The 16215-nt window shown below is 51.3% G+C and overlaps 2 protein-coding genes and 1 long non-coding RNA gene across 3 annotated transcripts; 2 read left to right on the top strand and 1 right to left on the bottom strand.

Annotated features, from left to right (window-relative positions):
• Positions 1 to 1044: 1044 nt before the first annotated feature.
• LOC108921408 (cyclic AMP-responsive element-binding protein 3-like protein 3-B) lies at positions 1045 to 5061 on the bottom strand. The gene is made up of 10 exons (XM_018730881.2): positions 4907 to 5061; positions 3575 to 3727; positions 3232 to 3466; positions 2676 to 2785; positions 2488 to 2598; positions 2286 to 2392; positions 2107 to 2175; positions 1935 to 2019; positions 1748 to 1844; positions 1045 to 1657 (listed from the first exon to the last, which is right to left on the bottom strand). The coding sequence occupies exons 1-10, from the start codon at positions 4925 to 4927 to the stop codon at positions 1398 to 1400; spliced, it is 1248 nt and encodes a 415-aa protein (XP_018586397.2). The 5' UTR covers positions 4928 to 5061; the 3' UTR covers positions 1045 to 1397.
• On the top strand, positions 3728 to 5776 carry LOC108921504 (uncharacterized). Its single transcript, XR_001965052.1, has 3 exons — positions 3728 to 3807; positions 3956 to 4079; positions 5600 to 5776. It is a non-coding gene; the product is annotated as an uncharacterized LOC108921504 (long non-coding RNA).
• A 3150-nt stretch (positions 5777 to 8926) lies between these two features.
• Positions 8927 to 14537, top strand: LOC108921498 (elongation factor 2-like). Its single transcript, XM_018730971.2, has 13 exons — positions 8927 to 9027; positions 10283 to 10497; positions 10622 to 10803; positions 10965 to 11176; positions 11301 to 11479; positions 11570 to 11675; positions 11955 to 12207; positions 12338 to 12533; positions 12653 to 13019; positions 13113 to 13466; positions 13620 to 13802; positions 13919 to 14051; positions 14151 to 14537. The coding sequence occupies exons 1-13, from the start codon at positions 9025 to 9027 to the stop codon at positions 14342 to 14344; spliced, it is 2577 nt and encodes an 858-aa protein (XP_018586487.2). The 5' UTR covers positions 8927 to 9024; the 3' UTR covers positions 14345 to 14537.
• Positions 14538 to 16215: the final 1678 nt, after the last annotated feature.

Raw genomic sequence — 16215 nt, 5'->3', positions numbered from 1 at the left:
TTTTACTACGTTTTTCTTTAGCTATGCTGTGAAAAGGGTCTTTGGTTTGCTGTACCTGTGTGTGTACACGCGTCATGTGCGTCGAGGAGGCCAGCGAGCAGTAGTGTGCAGATGAACGTGCCGGCGCACACGTTACAAAGGACACCTGGTGGCTGGTGGCTGAGGGAGGAGCACAGCAGGCGCAGTCCTACCACATTACCCACGAGCCCTAGCACACACGTGGGAAGTGGATGAACACCCTGGCACCGCACAACAGTGGGGGGGGGGTTGTCCTCAGTCCACCGAGAGCCTCCCTGCCCTGGGGTCGCAGTGCTGCCATTCCTCTGCTTGGTGCCCTGCACGAGGTCGAGCTCCACAGGAAGGGAAGGGTGACAGTTGTGTCCTGGAAAGCATGGTGGACACACACACCCCCCCCACCTCCAGGTCTACTGCCTGTTCGCACACAAAGCCGCTCTTTCTCGCTGCATCTTTATTGGATTCATTGGTGTGTTGTTATTGTTAAACAAACCTAAACACACTTTATTATTATTATGACCCCCTCAGCTGTCTCACTGCTCTCACACACAATAAACAAAGAAGGTGAGTTTAAAACTTTTATTTATTCTTTAACAATGATGGCAACACACAAAAAGATGAAGCTGTTTGCTTTTGCAGTGCACCAATGGACTCGAACCCTGGCCTCCCTCACAGTCAGTATCTGGCACAATGTGGGTTCGAATCCAGGCCCATCTGTGTGGGGTTTGCATTTTCTACCCGTGTTTGCGTGGGTTTCCTCTGTACGTGCTGGTTTCCCCCCATAGTCCGAAGAGACTTGTATTAGGTGAATTGGTGATTGTACTGTGTGTGTGTGTGTTACACTGCTCTCCCATCTAGATGTGTGCAGGTACTGTACTGTAGTGTCTCTAACAGGTGTCAGGAAAACACTAGTTAATCAATGTGAGTCACTCTGGAGGAAACTGTCTAATTTAATAACTGTAAATGTTTAGTGTAAATATATTCATATATAAACCTGCTGTCAGCAGGACTGGGCTCCATCACCCCACCCCAGAACCAGCAGGACGCAGGAACCACTTATAGCGGGACAGGTAATTTAATGCGTTTTTACCCCATTCCCCCGCTTTTACCAAAGCAGAACTTGTGTAGGAATGACACAAACACCCTTTTTTCCTGCGGTACACTCCCTTAATTACCTTGGTTACCCAGCTAGCAACGCGTCAGCGCAAAATTGTGATCGTATCGTGGCATCAGCGGCTCGAAATCAGAATAAAACGCCGTACTGGAGAAAGAGGAAGCATCGCAAAGTCGGTCTGCTTTGCAAGCGGCGGTGAGCAGGGGCCGTTGTCGGCTCCGGGTTCGGAAGCTCTCCTGTTCCACGAGGCAGGAGTGACGCTCCCTTTTCACATGTCATCAGCATGGGGGCGAAGGGGAGCATCTTGTCGCGAGCTCCAGGTCACCGTGGCAGCGTGGCCCGTGATGGGATCTCCGTGACGACCGTGATCCCGCTCCTCCACGCTGCGGTTCTGGGGGATGCCGTTGGTCTCGGGAAGCTGCTCCTCCTTCGCTAGCAGGGACCCGATGGGCTCCACCCCTCCATCGACAGAGAGCGGTGAGAGCGCCTGCCGCCCCTCCATCACAGAGTGCAGCCACCGAGACTGGACTGCAGGGAGGAGTCGTCGTCATCACTTCTGAGAAGACTGCCGCTTACCCCAGAGTGATGCATTATGGGGAGAAAAGTGTGACACCTGACCTCTGGCTGAGCTGAAGTCTCCGGCGGGGCTCACTCCGCTGCTGGAGAAGGGCTGCAGGCTGGGGACCAGGATGAGCAAGAAGGACAGCAGCAGCACCTGGGGAGGAGGAGGAGAGAGTGCACAGGGTTGGTCCACAGAGGTGGGAGTGGGCGGTCGTTGCCATGGTTACAGTGACACTAATCTCACCAGCACACAGGTGCTCGTCTGCGCTGTCTTGCTGGACGCAGTCATCAGCAGTGCTTGCAACCTGCGCAGCTGCTCCATCAGCGACCTGCGGGGGCCAGGAGGCGTCAGTGACCGAGACCTTGACCTCGACCGCACACGCGTGTTGCTTCTTGGCAGCCGGCAGGCGCCTTACGTGTTGCTCTTCTCCAGCTGGAGGACCTTCCTCTGGAGTTCCTGGTTGTGGGCGCTGCACGCTGCCATCCTGGGGACACACCCTATGTGTAAGAGAGGCAGTCGCCACGGTAACGGGGAACCCAGGGACACCACCTGCTTGAGCCAGAGCTCATGTGTCCCGCAGTGCCGTTGCGGTACCTTCCCTCCAGTGTGTCGATGTACTCCTTCTTCTTCTTCCTGCTCTCCTGGGCCGAGTGCTTGTTCCGGATCTTTCTGCGGATCTTTTTCAGAATCCTCTCCTCCATCTGCAGGCCGGTTGTTGAGGGGATTAGAGTTGGGTGTCCGCGGGTGTCGGAGACCTGCGCACCGCGCCCCCCCCCCCCAGCTCGTTCCCTGGTACCTTAGTGAGGGGCAGCTGGCTGGACAGACTCACTCCTTCCTTGGCCAGCAGTTTCTTCTCATCCTCGTTGAGAATGAGCTCCTGCAAGGGTTGCTGGGACGGTGCCGGGGGCTGAGAGCGACACGGAGGTGGGGGGTGAAATAGTCATGTAATGGCTCCGGGGTCTCTCCCCCCGTCCTCGTACTCACCGGCTCGTTCGTTCCCAACAGCAGCAGGTCCTTGATGGTGAGTGGGACTCCCGTGGAGATGGGCGGCCTGTGGGGAGGACCCCTGCCGGGGAACCCGGCCTCCCAGCCACCTGCGGATACATGGGAGGGAGGGGGATGGCTGAGTGTCCGCATGGAGACTCACTTTTACTACCATACCCTTGCAGCTTACACACTTTACTGGTGTAAGTACGGGAAGCACATTATTATTCCGATCATATTACTGCAATAAAAGGTCCTTTTGATGTTCCTCGAATACTAAATTCCATGGGGGACTCAGCGATCAGATCATCCATAGGTTAAAAATAAAGTGAGCAAACACTCAAGTTTCAAAGTTGTAATAAATGTTGGAGATGTGGGGGGGGGCTCGGCAGGGGGGCTAAACGAGGTATCTCCTGTTTGTGCCATGCGCTCCACATTACTTTCATTCCCATTTGAAGAACCTGCCAGAAGCCCTCGTTCTACGATCCTCCTGCTGCGTGCCGGCAGTTGCCGTGGTGATGAAGCTTGAGCCCCCCTCCCACCCCCCGCGGCTCACCCAGGTTGATGGTGACGTCCGGCTCCTCGTAGTCGTGCCGGGAAAGGGGGAGGGGTGCGGTGTGGAGGGCGGGGGAGTCCGAGGGCGGGGGGCTGTCCGTCTGATCCGAGGGGGGGTCCTCGCCGATGCCACTATCGCTGGGTGAGTGGGACCACTGGAGGGAGCCAGAGAGCGAGTCCGGGACGCTCAACAGGCTGTCCAGGAAGTTGCTGCCGGGGTTGGTGGAGCTCAGCGCCTGCGTATACACACACACGTATACACACACAGAACTGTCAGCAACGAACAGCTCCCCAGCAGATACACCGTCCCCGTCCCCGTGTGTCCCCTGAGGGACAACACTCACTGAGGGAAGCACGCTGTAGTCGAGCGGGGTCGCGACCCCTCCCACACCGTGCCCCGGCGCTGGCCAGGTTTGGCGCCCGGCCTTCTCCTCGCTCCACAGGATCCCGTCTGCCTGATCGAAGAGCAGGTCCAGCAGCTCGACCGCGTCAAAGTCCTGGAGGGACAGGGCACCGTTACCGCGGTCCACACCGTGGACGACCGAGGCTTTTAGAAGAACAGGATGAGTGAGACACGGTAAAGACGGTTTAACCACGTAACACGTCTCCAACACCACTTGGCGCTCAAAGATGCAAATTGTTTTCCCCAGTTTCCTCACTTATTTCTTTTCTAAAATTCTTGTCCGTAGCAGAGCGAAAGTGACCTGCGTTTATTTCCCGAACAGAAGCCACGGGTGGCAGTAAAGAGCCTCCGCCGAGAAGAGCTGCGTGGGACCGCCTCCGTTCAACTCGCTCCCGCAGTGTTTAGAGGCTGTGATGCTGCTCCTGAGCGTCGGTGATCGAGGACAAGTGAGGAACGCTGCACATGTTTACGGGATGAGTTGACTGGCTCTGCGCTCGACTTTTGATTTTCTGTCTTTTTATTACTTCTTAATGTAGCTCTATGAAAGTTCAGAAAAATATTTCAGCAAAACCTTTACAAAGTATCTCTTATTTATCTTAGCCATGTCCAGCCCAACTAAAACCAGAGCCGCCAAGTAGTATGGATGTATGGACTGCTGAGGCTGCATTAATACTGATTCAGTGGTAAAAGTGCCTTCAGAGTTACAAACAGAACGAGTTACAAACAGGCTTCTGGTCCTAAGATGAGGACTTATGTACTGAATAATCATATCTTATATATGGACTCAGCAGGTTCTGTAATAGAGCTACTGCTTTGCATTTGAAGGACCTGGGTTCAAATCCCACCTCCTGCTGTGCTACCCTTGATCAAGATACTTACCCTGAACTGACACGGTAACAATTGCCCATCTGTATAGGTGGGTGCATCAGTGTAAATACTTCAACGTTGTAAGTCGCTTTGGTGTAAATAACAGTACAATGAGGAAAAGTAAAGATGACATCATCAGTGACACACGAATCATAAATACCCTACAGACCTGGGAAATTCAACATTTATTTAATTCACTGATAATTCACAGCTTTCTGACACACACACACACACACACACACACACACACAGGTACACACAGCTGGGCTGCAGGCCCTCCTGATCTTTGGACCGTGATTCACTGCGTTCCTCCTCACTGCACTCATGATAACCGCATCTGGAACCACTGATAGGAAACTTGTGAACAAACACTAAAACAGAGTAAACACGACGACGATCGCGGTACCTTGCTTGGGGTGTCCGCCATCGCGGTGAAAGAAGGGCCATTCGGTATCCAGCAGAACACTGGAACTGTGCACACGCCTGTTGGATGGCGGCGCCTTGGACCACGAGGACCACAACACTCCTGCGTGCAGCTCTCGTGTCACCCAGCGCTCTCCTCTCAACCGTTGGCCGCAACGAACCCGCCTCTCTGACGGACAGGGCCAGCTGAACCAATGGGGCGCGAGGGGGGCGGGGCTTCCCATGCTAATAAATGTCTAGGATGCAACCTGTCCAGGACGGTCCTGTTTGCTGTGACCTTTGACACAATTAGCACGGCGCCTGTTTGTTTGGAAACACCGTGCAGTGTGTGCAGTGTCAATACGGGCGATCTGAGCCGGAAAGCAGAAGCCCCTTCCCATCTCAAACCCGGGACCCCGCCTGCCAAATCTGCGATAAAAAGCCCGGTGATCCCCTTATCGCTGAGCTGGGCCGTTATTGCTGTTCGCGAAGGGCCTTTGTGTCCCAGCCATCGATATTTGTTTTTCTCCCTCCTTTCAGGTTTCATTGACTCTTCTTGGTTTGATCTCTGCTGGGGCTCCACTGGGACTCATTTAAAAAAGAGCAATAAAACAACTAGTACTTTCATTTTGTGGTTTACATACGTGACAAGTGTCTCTAAAGGCCTCTCAGCTTCATTACTGGCTTCTCACCACAGGCGCAGTGCGGGACTCGAGGGTACGATGGCAGAAGCAGGATGAGGGCCTGGAACCAGCAGCCTTCTGGTCAGTGACAGGCCATATCCTCGCAGCGAACGAAGGCCTCGCTTGCAGCCACTGGACGAATGGCAGAGTAAAAGTGTGATGTAATCCCAGAATGCACTGGGCACGGCCGCAGGTATGTTCACATGTGTCACTGTGTGGGCTGGACATGTTCTTTGATGAATTGATGCCGCAGCTTCACGCGTAGAACTTATCTCAGACTAAGGGTCACGGTTATGATCTCATTTCCCGGTGTGGTCGAGGCACCCGGTGCATCGACCGCTTTGCTATTTCTCACAGTATTTCATAGTAACAGTCACAGTAAAACGTGATCTCGCCCTGTCGTTCCCCCACAAGCCACTGCTCAGAGCCTGAGCGCCAAGGGCCGTGCGCTCAAGCGTTGGCCCTGGACCTCCAGCAGGCGGTGCAGCGGTTAGAGCCGCCACCTTTCAACTGAAAACCCTTGGTTCGAATGCCTCCTCCTGCTCATGGTACTTACCCTTCAGTGATACGGTAAAAATTACACTGCTCTGCAAACGACTATATCAGTGTAAGAGAAAAGAGTTCGAAAAACGAATCACTGAGTAACTGGTGTGTTCTGTGATGGGGCTCAGTGACGCTCTTGCTGGACCGTGGGAGATGAGCTGGACATGGGGACGGGACCCTCTCTGTGCTGTCCCCCGGGACACTGTCATTATTGCAGTACGAGCATGAGATCATCACTGTTATTACCTGCAGCAGAAGGGGTGGGGACTCCAAAGTGCACGGGGCCATTGTGTAACCGGGCAGCTGGACCCATTTATCACGGCAAGGCCTCGCGGCGGCAAACTGAGCACAAAGGCAACAAAACCAGGCGGGGGCTTTCACCGCGGTATCATGAACGAGACTCTTCTGATTTTTCCAGCTGAAATTTCTCAGCCGCGATTAGGATTTTTACGCACCTTCATAGCCTGGACTCGCTCCCGCAGTGACAAATAATTTAAACTTGACCAGATCACATTGAGAGCACAGAGTTTTTCATACATGTAAATATTCCTGGGAAATGCCTCATGAGCAGTAAGGTAAGGAGGTGCAGTCATGTTTGTAGCCCTTGTCACACCTACAGTAGGTAGGTCATTTACTGAGGGTGGAAACACCTCATGCCCCCCCCATGTCTGCCTGATCATCTGAATTATTCAGGGCTTGGGAAAGTAATTTTTAATGCTCCTTTGATGTAGATATAGTGTTCTTCAGAGTCTGTACCCCTCCATACAGTGTAAAAAGTGGGAGGTGTGGAAGTTCCGCCGTAGGTTTCGCACCTGTGCAGCGTGTGTAGCGTCCAGGTGGGTTTCTACTGCCCCCTGCTGGACGCTCGTGGGAAATGCGCCCACGTCACACGTGACACAAATTCTGCCACATCTTGGGGCAGTTAAACCGAATACGTGCCGGAGGCTGTAATTCCGCACCCGATGGAACAGTGTGTGACGAGAAAGCAGCAGTAAACAGGGAGGGAAACGGGTAAATCCTCGTTCAGTGCGGCCGCAGCGGTTCCCCGTGCGCAGGGCAGCGGGCGCGCGCATGCGCAGACATGAGGGATCCGCACGGAGCGCGCGCTTCTCTTGCATATTAATTTAAGCTGCTTTTAGATTTTCAACGCGGTAACACTGCACTGTACCATGGTCAGAATTCGACCATCTTCGTCTGTGGATTCGATACTGAGCAAAGATTATACTCTCATTTATTGAGAAACGCATACGGTATTTTAAATTGATATTATTATATTTACATAATTAATATTGTAGTGTGTATAATACTGTAGTAGAATTTCCAGGCAACAAGGAAGGAGGAAACATTTGACTGTAGTCGCAGAAAACATGAAATCTAGACTCTAGAACTGGTGTTCTTTTGAAAGAATAACCAAATAATTGGCCCCTTTTGTTAAAGCTCACACTCTTTCTTATTCATACATAATGACAACTAATGAAAAAAACTAAACAAACATGTAAACAACTGCAGTTCCAGTTTTTCTCAGGGTTTACTCGCATATTCCACACAAGTGATACAGCTCACTCAACTCAACGGTGCGTCTCGCCAAATTTCTTACTGTGTCTGTAGTAAAGTGTGAACATTCTTCAATTCACTGTACCAAAGGGTAGTATTGTGCTTCGCTTCTGACCAATTTCTTTGCTGTGGTATGATATTGGCCGAAAATGATTCCTTTCGAAAACACATATTTACACTAAAGACGAGCGAAGCATCGGCTTTCTTGTCCTAGAACTCACACCTTACAAAATTGTCTGCACGTTTTGTCGGATATACGAGATGGACAATTTTGAAGAAAGCCTGTTCCATTGTATTAGCGAGACGTGATTTCCCGACTAGAGGCCGAACTTCTCTCCAGCGTACATCTCTGCACTGTACACTGAACACCACTGTGATTTACACTGCGGAATGGTATTTTCTCTACACGATGACCTCAGGAATGTACTACTGAGTTTCTTGTGTGTGAACCATTTAATGATGGATCACCTGAACATGAGCAGTTATGTATATTTCCTAGACTTTCTAAGGTAAACAATAATATAATGAAGTGGGAGAGCCCTTTAGGAATACAGTACCATCCAACATAATAGCGAATTCCTTAGCTGTGTTAGGGATTCTGCACTTCTCAAGGAATCCAGAGTACTGAATAACTAACTGGCCCCTGGCTTGTTCTCAAAGAAGTGTCTCACAAATATTAAAGCTCTTTTTTCACTCCAATAATGATATTACAGTGGTTTACAGTCTTAATTGCCTTCTTATTATTACACTTAAGCCTTTATATACTGTTTAACAGAAAATATTGTTGTTTCTAGCAAATTTGGACCTGTGTGTGTTTACGATATTTGGCTAAGATGATAAGTTGATGATATATTATTATATGCCTGTTTCTTTGTATTTCTATCAAAATGTAAGAATCCAAGCAGAACATATTTAGGGCAAAGGAAAATCCGTTACGTCGCTCCATAGATTTTTGGCGTAATAACTGTGCTAGAAAAGGTGGAGCACGGTACAAGAGCAATTTACTCTACATGATCTGTCCTGCTCGTACACGTACGGGTCACAGCGGCACTTCCGCGTAAGAGCGCGTCTTCTAGAATACGCGCCTATGTGGCGACGCGTTTCGTACACGTAGAGCGAGGCCCACGCTCTCGTGTCAGTGCCTTTTCGTGCGCATGCGTGCTCGTGACGCCATGGCGCACACGCACGCTCGTTCACGTAGGGAACGCGAGGCCTACACTGTCGTATAAAACCGTGCCCGCCGACGTCAGCGTCCTCTTCCCTGCCTATCCCCGAGAGCGGTGGGCAGTGTACTTACCGGGTCTTACGTTTAACGAAAGAGAATCTCAATCCATCTCTCAAAATGGTGAGTACGAGACATTGTTTTTTAGTGTAAGCTTTTTGCGGGCGGCTTCTAGGATTTGTACAGCCCGATATTGAGTGTTTGGCCTGGTTTAGGTTCGTCATCCGCCGAGATGAAGTGAGACTGAGGATCTGACGGCCGTTGAACAAAATGGCTCCTTTTGTACCGCGACAGGCCGTTACTGTAGGATCGTACAGCGGAGAAATGGAGCCTCGACGAAATCTCACGTTTGAAATATTGTTAACGATATGTATCCACGCTTTGTAGTGGGATGTTGTCGTTCTCGGAGAGAAACCGCTGTGGTTTTCCGATGTCATGGTGTATTTCTTTCATTGCTGTAGCCATTATCGTTGCTCGTACCTAGCTGTGGTGTTGTCTACAGCTACATTTCTGTGGAACAGGCTGAGGCTGGAAGGAAACGTCCAAAACGCCTCTTTCCTGCCGCTCTGTGTGCGGAAAAACCTGAGTAGACAAGACCCCGACGGCCCTGCTGTGTGGTGACCAGTATCATCGTCATGTCGTGGCAGTATATTATTAACGCGTTATATATAATATGTGGTTCTTTGCGAACTGTCGGCACATGTCATTTTCGACGACTGAAACGCAAATAAAGCCCAGCGGAGCTCGGTTCCACAGACAGTCTGAGAGAAACTGAATAAAATATAAAGTGACGTCATCCCGTCGTGCCGGCTCCGGGCACGTGGTCTGGGCGCCGCGCGCCGCCGGCCCGCTGCGGCGGACGTGGGCACTTAGTCAGCTGACTGGTCGCGTGCCAGATGTTATCGATTATATTTCCGTGAGAGGTGCTGAATCTTGGATTTGTCTGGAGTCCAGGATTGTGCCCTGCTGACTCATGCTTGTATTCAGTATTGTTTATTGGTAACCTGTCGGGCCAGGTACTGCATATACACACCCAGGCGCGCGCGGGCGTGCCTGCGTGCACGCGCATACTGCTGAGCTGTCAAGCCAAGGGAAGCCGCAATGGCTTTAAGATCTGGGGCCACGGTGCTGAGCTCTGACCTCTGCCAGAACTGCGGTTACAACCCTCCCCTAGAGATTGTAGTTGTACGTTTTTCAAACGTTGTTTGATTTCTTGTGTAAAGTCTAAAAGATCCACTGTTGAGCTGCACTTACGTGTCTAACTTGTGTTGGCTGGGTGTTCAAATAGTGGGTGTTAAGCGTTGGTTTCCATATTCAGCTAGCTATCATCTCACTGGTCATTTCAGAGCAAGGCTTTCAACCACTTTTTGTTTTCCAGGTGAACTTCACCGTAGACCAGATCCGTGCCATCATGGACAAAAAGTCCAACATCCGCAACATGTCTGTGATTGCGCACGTGGACCATGGGAAGTCAACGCTGACCGACTCGCTGGTGTCCAAGGCAGGCATCATCGCCTCCGCCCGAGCTGGGGAGACGCGTTTCACCGACACTCGCAAAGATGAGCAGGAGCGCTGCATCACAATCAAGTCTACGTGAGCATTTTATTATTTGTAAAGTTACAGCAAGAGAAAAGATGTACAACTCAACCACATGTCACCTTTGAACCTGTTGTCCTCTCCTATAGCAGTGCTTGATTTAATGGTACTTCTCTTGCAGTGCCATCTCCATGTACTACGAACTGAGCGACAACGACTTGGCCTTCATCAAGCAGTGCAAGGATGGTTCTGGCTTCCTGATCAACCTTATTGACTCCCCTGGGCATGTGGACTTCTCCTCCGAGGTCACAGCTGCTCTTCGTGTCACCGACGGTGCCCTTGTTGTCGTGGATTGCGTGTCCGGTAAGCTATCGAGGGGCCTTCTTTTGCTGAACTCTGATCAACTGATTCTTTATGGTGTAGTAACTGATCCGGGTCTTTGTTTTAACGTGAACGTCGAGACTTCTGTGAAACGGTCACTGTCTCTTCTTCCTGTCTGATTCACTTACTCTCCCCTTGCTCAGGCGTGTGTGTGCAGACCGAGACCGTGCTGAGGCAGGCCATTGCTGAGAGAATCAAGCCAGTTCTGATGATGAACAAAATGGACCGTGCCCTGCTGGAGCTGCAGCTAGAGCCCGAGGAGCTGTACCAGACCTTCCAGAGGATTGTGGAGAATGTCAATGTCATCATCTCTACCTACGGCGAGGATGAGGGTGGACCAATGGGCAACATCATGGTGAGAGCATGCGATATCGGATCCTCCTGAGTCCTGTTTCGAGGTGCACCATATTTCTAGAATGGACAGATGAGGTCATGCTGAGATTACTTTGAACTTGTTTTAATGAAGTACTTTTTTGCAGATTGACCCAGTTGTGGGTACTGTGGGGTTCGGTTCTGGTCTCCACGGCTGGGCTTTCACCCTGAAGCAGTTTGCAGAGATGTATGTTGCCAAGTTTGCTGCCAAGGGTGAGGGTCAGCTGGGGCCAGCCGAGCGCTGCAAGAAGGTGGAGGACATGATGAAGAAGCTCTGGGGAGACCGGTGAGTTTGCAGAGTTGCTGCAGTGACCTGGGTTTTGTACACATTGCAGGCACAGAGCTTCATCTTGTCCTGTTCTTTTTAACCCTGCAGGTTTTTTGACCCAGCCTCTGGCAAGTTCAGCAAAACCGCAACTGGCCCTGACGGCAAGAAGCTGCCCCGCACCTTTGCTCAGCTCATCCTGGACCCCATCTTCAAGGTGAGCACGCAGGGTTGGAGCAGCTCAACTGCACAGGCCCCAGGTAGCTTGTTTGCTTGCAAGGGATGACTTCTAACTTTCTTCACTTTGACCTGACTGGCCAGTGATGAGAGCTTTCTGTCTGATGGGCATGGCAGCGAGTAAAGGTTAAAGAAAGAATCGTCTATTTTTGTGCACTGCTCATGCTTGATCTGCAGTCATTGCATGATCTTGCATAATGTCATTCTGTGATAGAATTGATTATCTCATTTGCCGTCACACCAACCTCTATTCTACCAGGTGTTTGATGCCATCATGAACTTCAGGAAGGAGGAAACGGCCAAGCTGATTGATAAATTGGAGATTAAGTTGGATGCTGATGACAGGGACAAGGAAGGCAAACCCCTGCTGAAGGCAGTGATGCGTCGCTGGCTTCCTGCTGGTGAAGCCCTGCTCCAGATGATTACCATCCACCTGCCTTCCCCCGTCACAGCCCAGAAGTATCGCTGCGAGCTGCTGTACGAAGGACCTGGTGATGATGAGGCTGCCATGGGTAAGCTGCTTCAGAGGTTGCTCTGTGGCCTGGATTTTGCTCTGCACTTGTCTGTGACAAGTCAGTGGTAATTAATTGTGCTTGGTTGGTTTTTGTGGGATGAAAGTAATCACTACTTGTTCTCTCCCAGGTATCAAGAACTGTGATCCAAAAGCACCCCTGATGATGTACATCTCCAAGATGGTGCCCACCTCTGACAAGGGCCGCTTCTATGCCTTTGGTCGTGTCTTCTCTGGCTGTGTCTCCACTGGGATGAAGGTGCGCATCATGGGACCAAACTTCACCCCTGGGAAGAAGGAAGACCTGTACCTGAAACCCATCCAGAGGTTAGTGGTAACAGGACAAGAGGTTCCCTGGTAGGAGTTGGTGATCATTTAGTGTTTTAAGGCAGAATTGCTTTGGATAGAAACACTGACTTGTCTCTCCCTCTGTACCCCTAACTCAGGACCATTCTGATGATGGGCCGTTATGTGGAGCCCATTGAGGATGTGCCATGTGGGAACATCGTGGGGCTGGTTGGCGTTGACCAGTTCCTGGTGAAGACTGGGACCATCACCACCTATGAGCATGCGCACAACATGCGTGTGATGAAGTTCAGCGTCAGCCCTGTGGTGAGGGTGGCTGTGGAGGCCAAGAACCCGGCCGACCTGCCCAAGCTGGTGGAGGGCCTCAAGCGTCTGGCCAAGTCAGATCCTATGGTGCAGTGCATCATCGAGGAATCCGGTGAGCACATCATCGCCGGCGCGGGTGAGCTGCACCTGGAGATCTGCCTTAAGGATCTGGAAGAAGACCATGCCTGCATTCCACTGAAGGTGCAGACCACTTACCTGTGCTGATCCACATAAACAGTTGCATGCTTGTTTATTGGACACTGTAGACTGATGGAGGTTCTCTCATTCCAACAGAAATCAGACCCTGTGGTGTCCTACAGGGAGACTGTGAGTGAGGAGTCGGACCAGATGTGCCTGTCCAAGTCCCCCAACAAACACAACCGTCTGTACATGCGTGCGCGTCCCTTCCCCGACGGCCTGGCTGAGGACATCGATAAGGGCGATGTGACTGCCCGCCAGGAGATGAAGGCCCGCGCCCGTTACCTTGCTGAGAAGTACGAGTGGGAGGTGACCGAGGCCCGTAAGATCTGGTGCTTCGGACCGGACGGAACAGGACCAAACATGTTGGTGGACGTTACCAAGGGGGTGCAGTACTTGAACGAGATCAAGGACAGCGTGGTGGCTGGCTTCCAGTGGGCAACCAAGGAGGTGAGAGGGACAGATGGGTGTTTTCTGTTGAGATGTTTCAGTATGTCTGCTAGCAGGAGAATGCAGTTAATGTGCTCCAGGGAAGATGTTTGACTTGTTGAAGGGTTGCTCTTTTTGCACCTATAACTTTCTCTCTCTCTCTCCTGCCACCAGGGTGCACTGTGTGAGGAGAACATGCGTGGTATTCGCTTTGACATCCACGATGTGACCCTGCACGCAGACGCCATCCACCGTGGCGGTGGCCAGATCATCCCCACAGCTCGTAGGGTGCTGTACGCCTGCCAGCTCACAGCAAAGCCCCGCCTCATGGAGCCCGTGTACTTGGTGGAGATTCAGGTGCCTGAACTGCTGTCGGCCGTTTTTATTCACTCTGCATTTGTCATCTTGAACGGCTTTGGGGCGCTGCTGAGTGAGCCAAATTTGAACATGCGGGTGTGTGTGTTCTCCTGCAGTGTCCGGAACAGGTGGTCGGTGGCATCTATGGCGTGCTGAACAGGAAGCGTGGTCACGTGTTTGAGGAGTCCCAGGTGACAGGCACACCCATGTTCATTGTCAAGGCCTACCTGCCCGTCAATGAGTCTTTCGGTGAGTGAGTGATTTCTCCCCCCCCCCGCCTTTTCTTTTTTCTTTCCTCCCCTCGTGCTTGTTCAAGACATGTGAACCTTGTTTTTCTTGTCCACTTAGGCTTCACCGCTGACCTGCGCTCAAACACTGGTGGTCAGGCCTTCCCGCAGTGCGTGTTCGACCACTGGCAGATCCTCCCTGGTGACCCCAGTGACTCCGCTTCCAAGCCATGCCAGATCGTTGCCGAGACCCGCAAGCGCAAGGGCCTGAAGGAAGGCATCCCAGCCTTGGATAACTACCTGGACAAACTGTAAACTCCTCATCTCCTTCCCCTGTTTCCCTTCTCCCTCCCTCCCACCTTTCCTCTCCCTCTTCACAATGTGCGTGGCGGACAGAACTGTACAGAACACTTGCGTCATAACTTTGCCAAAATGGAAAGTACAAAAGCTGACTTCATCTATTAATGGAACAAAATACCATCTTAATAAAGGAACATAAAAATCGTAACATTGTTTGGACCTTAATGTGTGTCAGCAAAGAGCTGAACTGCTCAAAATTTGAGTCTCTTTCCAATCTGTACATATTGGGTTTTGTGGGAAATCAATTGTTCAATCCATACTGACTTCTGTCCCAAACATGCTGGTGGCAAGCAGCTGTGTGGAGTTTCAACCTCATGAATGTTCGTTAAACTGAGTAAATGTGCCGTGATACACAAATACTGTAGTATACCACTTCGTGAATGTCTTCAGGAATTACAGTTCAACACACTTACATGAGAACACAATCAGCACCAACTCCTTGACATGCACAGTTGTACAGCTGTATATTGGGTGAAGATGGGTCCCATCTCTGCTCAGCCTTTGTCGCCTTCAGTCTGCCGTTGCTCGCAGACACAGGGTCCTGATGTGTTCCACAGCACTGTGTTTGGCAGTGAGGCACTGGATGCACCTGACCACTGGGTGGTAGCTCTCACTCCCTGAATCTACCACCAGTGTGTTTCTAATGATGGCTGCACTCTTGTTTTACCCATTTGTACTATTAAGTACTGCGTAGCCCTAAAATATGGTCCGAGTATGGGTATGTTTGAGCAGCAGCTGGGTTCTCGTCTCCAAACCAGCGTTCAGACTGGGTTCAGCGAACATCTGCAGTTTCGTGGCCTCCAAGATGTGGAGCCGGGGTACAAAATCCACAGGTGTTCTGGGTAAGACGGGTCTTGGCTGCCTGCGATTGTCGGGGGCCCTCAAGCTGCAGCCAATCCTCCCATTCTGAGCTAAGATGACTTTGGGAAGCAATAAATGAAATGAATTGCTGTTTTATGGTCTCTTTCTGCCCTGGATCAATGTCCCTGAAACAAATTACAGTAACAGGATATTGCGGGCAGGATGACTTGCAAGTGGTTGTTGTGTCCAGTCCATTTGTATTAGTCAAATATGCATATTTAGCTGCTTTGGGGTCTTTTCCTATGGGGTTCAGTTTGAGGTTTTTCTTTAACAGCAGTGTGATGGAGGCAGGGGCTTAATGTGTTGCAAGTACTTCTGTGAGGCCTAGAGGGAAAGGACCCCAGTCCATACCGCCAACCTATCCGTGGCTCATGGCGGCCGGGATGACGAAGCAGGTCCGTGGGTGGGGAGGGCGGGGTGCTGAGACCGCTGAACGGCACGTATGGTCATACTGCTGTAAAGTGCAGGAATGGCTTTATCGGCCTGGTTCTCAGCTGGAATGCGTGTCACGCTCAACACGCTTGCAGGTGTGTCGAAGGCCAGGTGATGAACCCTCAACTGTACCATAGTCCCACACGGAGATCAGGTGAGCGCTTAATTTGGAGGAGTGTTCAGGTGAAGGACGGGCTTCTGATGCTGTGTGTGTGTGTGGATACACACGCTGCGGTAATCATTGGCCGGAGTTTGCTGAGCACCAGGGTTTAAGTGTCTTAAAGAGTGAGAATTTAACTTCTTGTCATTTTCGCTCAATGAGCTGCTCGTGACTCGACCGAGTGATGCTCTTGGATGCTGAGTCACGACAATTTTCTTCATTCGCTGGTTTACTTACCCAAATTGGCCCGCTGTGCCAGGTCGAGTCGTGACGTGCGGGCGTGTGTGTCGTTCCCCAGCCCCCCCGCCCCCCCCCCCAACGCCCTCGCAATGTCAGGTGTCTCTATCCCTTCGTCAGTATGACGTCACGTCAC

Source organism: Scleropages formosus, chromosome 25 (assembly GCF_900964775.1).
Source record: "Scleropages formosus chromosome 25, fSclFor1.1, whole genome shotgun sequence".
NCBI classification, from domain to species: Eukaryota; Metazoa; Chordata; class Actinopteri; order Osteoglossiformes; family Osteoglossidae; genus Scleropages; species Scleropages formosus.
The sequence above is the reverse complement of the archived record's forward strand: the minus strand, read 5'-3'. Positions and strand labels throughout refer to the sequence as shown.

Coding starts and splice junctions, on each gene's coding strand:
- LOC108921408 (XM_018730881.2), bottom strand. CDS start 4,927: ATGGCGGACACCCCAAGCAAG. Junction 1,845..1,934: donor AGACGAGCACCTGTGTGCTG/GTGAGATTAGTG, acceptor CCTCCTCCCCAG/GTGCTGCTGCTGTCCTTCTT. Junction 1,658..1,747: donor AGACTTCAGCTCAGCCAGAG/GTCAGGTGTCAC, acceptor TCCTCCCTGCAG/TCCAGTCTCGGTGGCTGCAC.
- LOC108921498 (XM_018730971.2), top strand. Junction 12,534..12,652: donor TACCTGAAACCCATCCAGAG/GTTAGTGGTAAC, acceptor CCCCTAACTCAG/GACCATTCTGATGATGGGCC. Junction 13,020..13,112: donor ATGCCTGCATTCCACTGAAG/GTGCAGACCACT, acceptor TCATTCCAACAG/AAATCAGACCCTGTGGTGTC.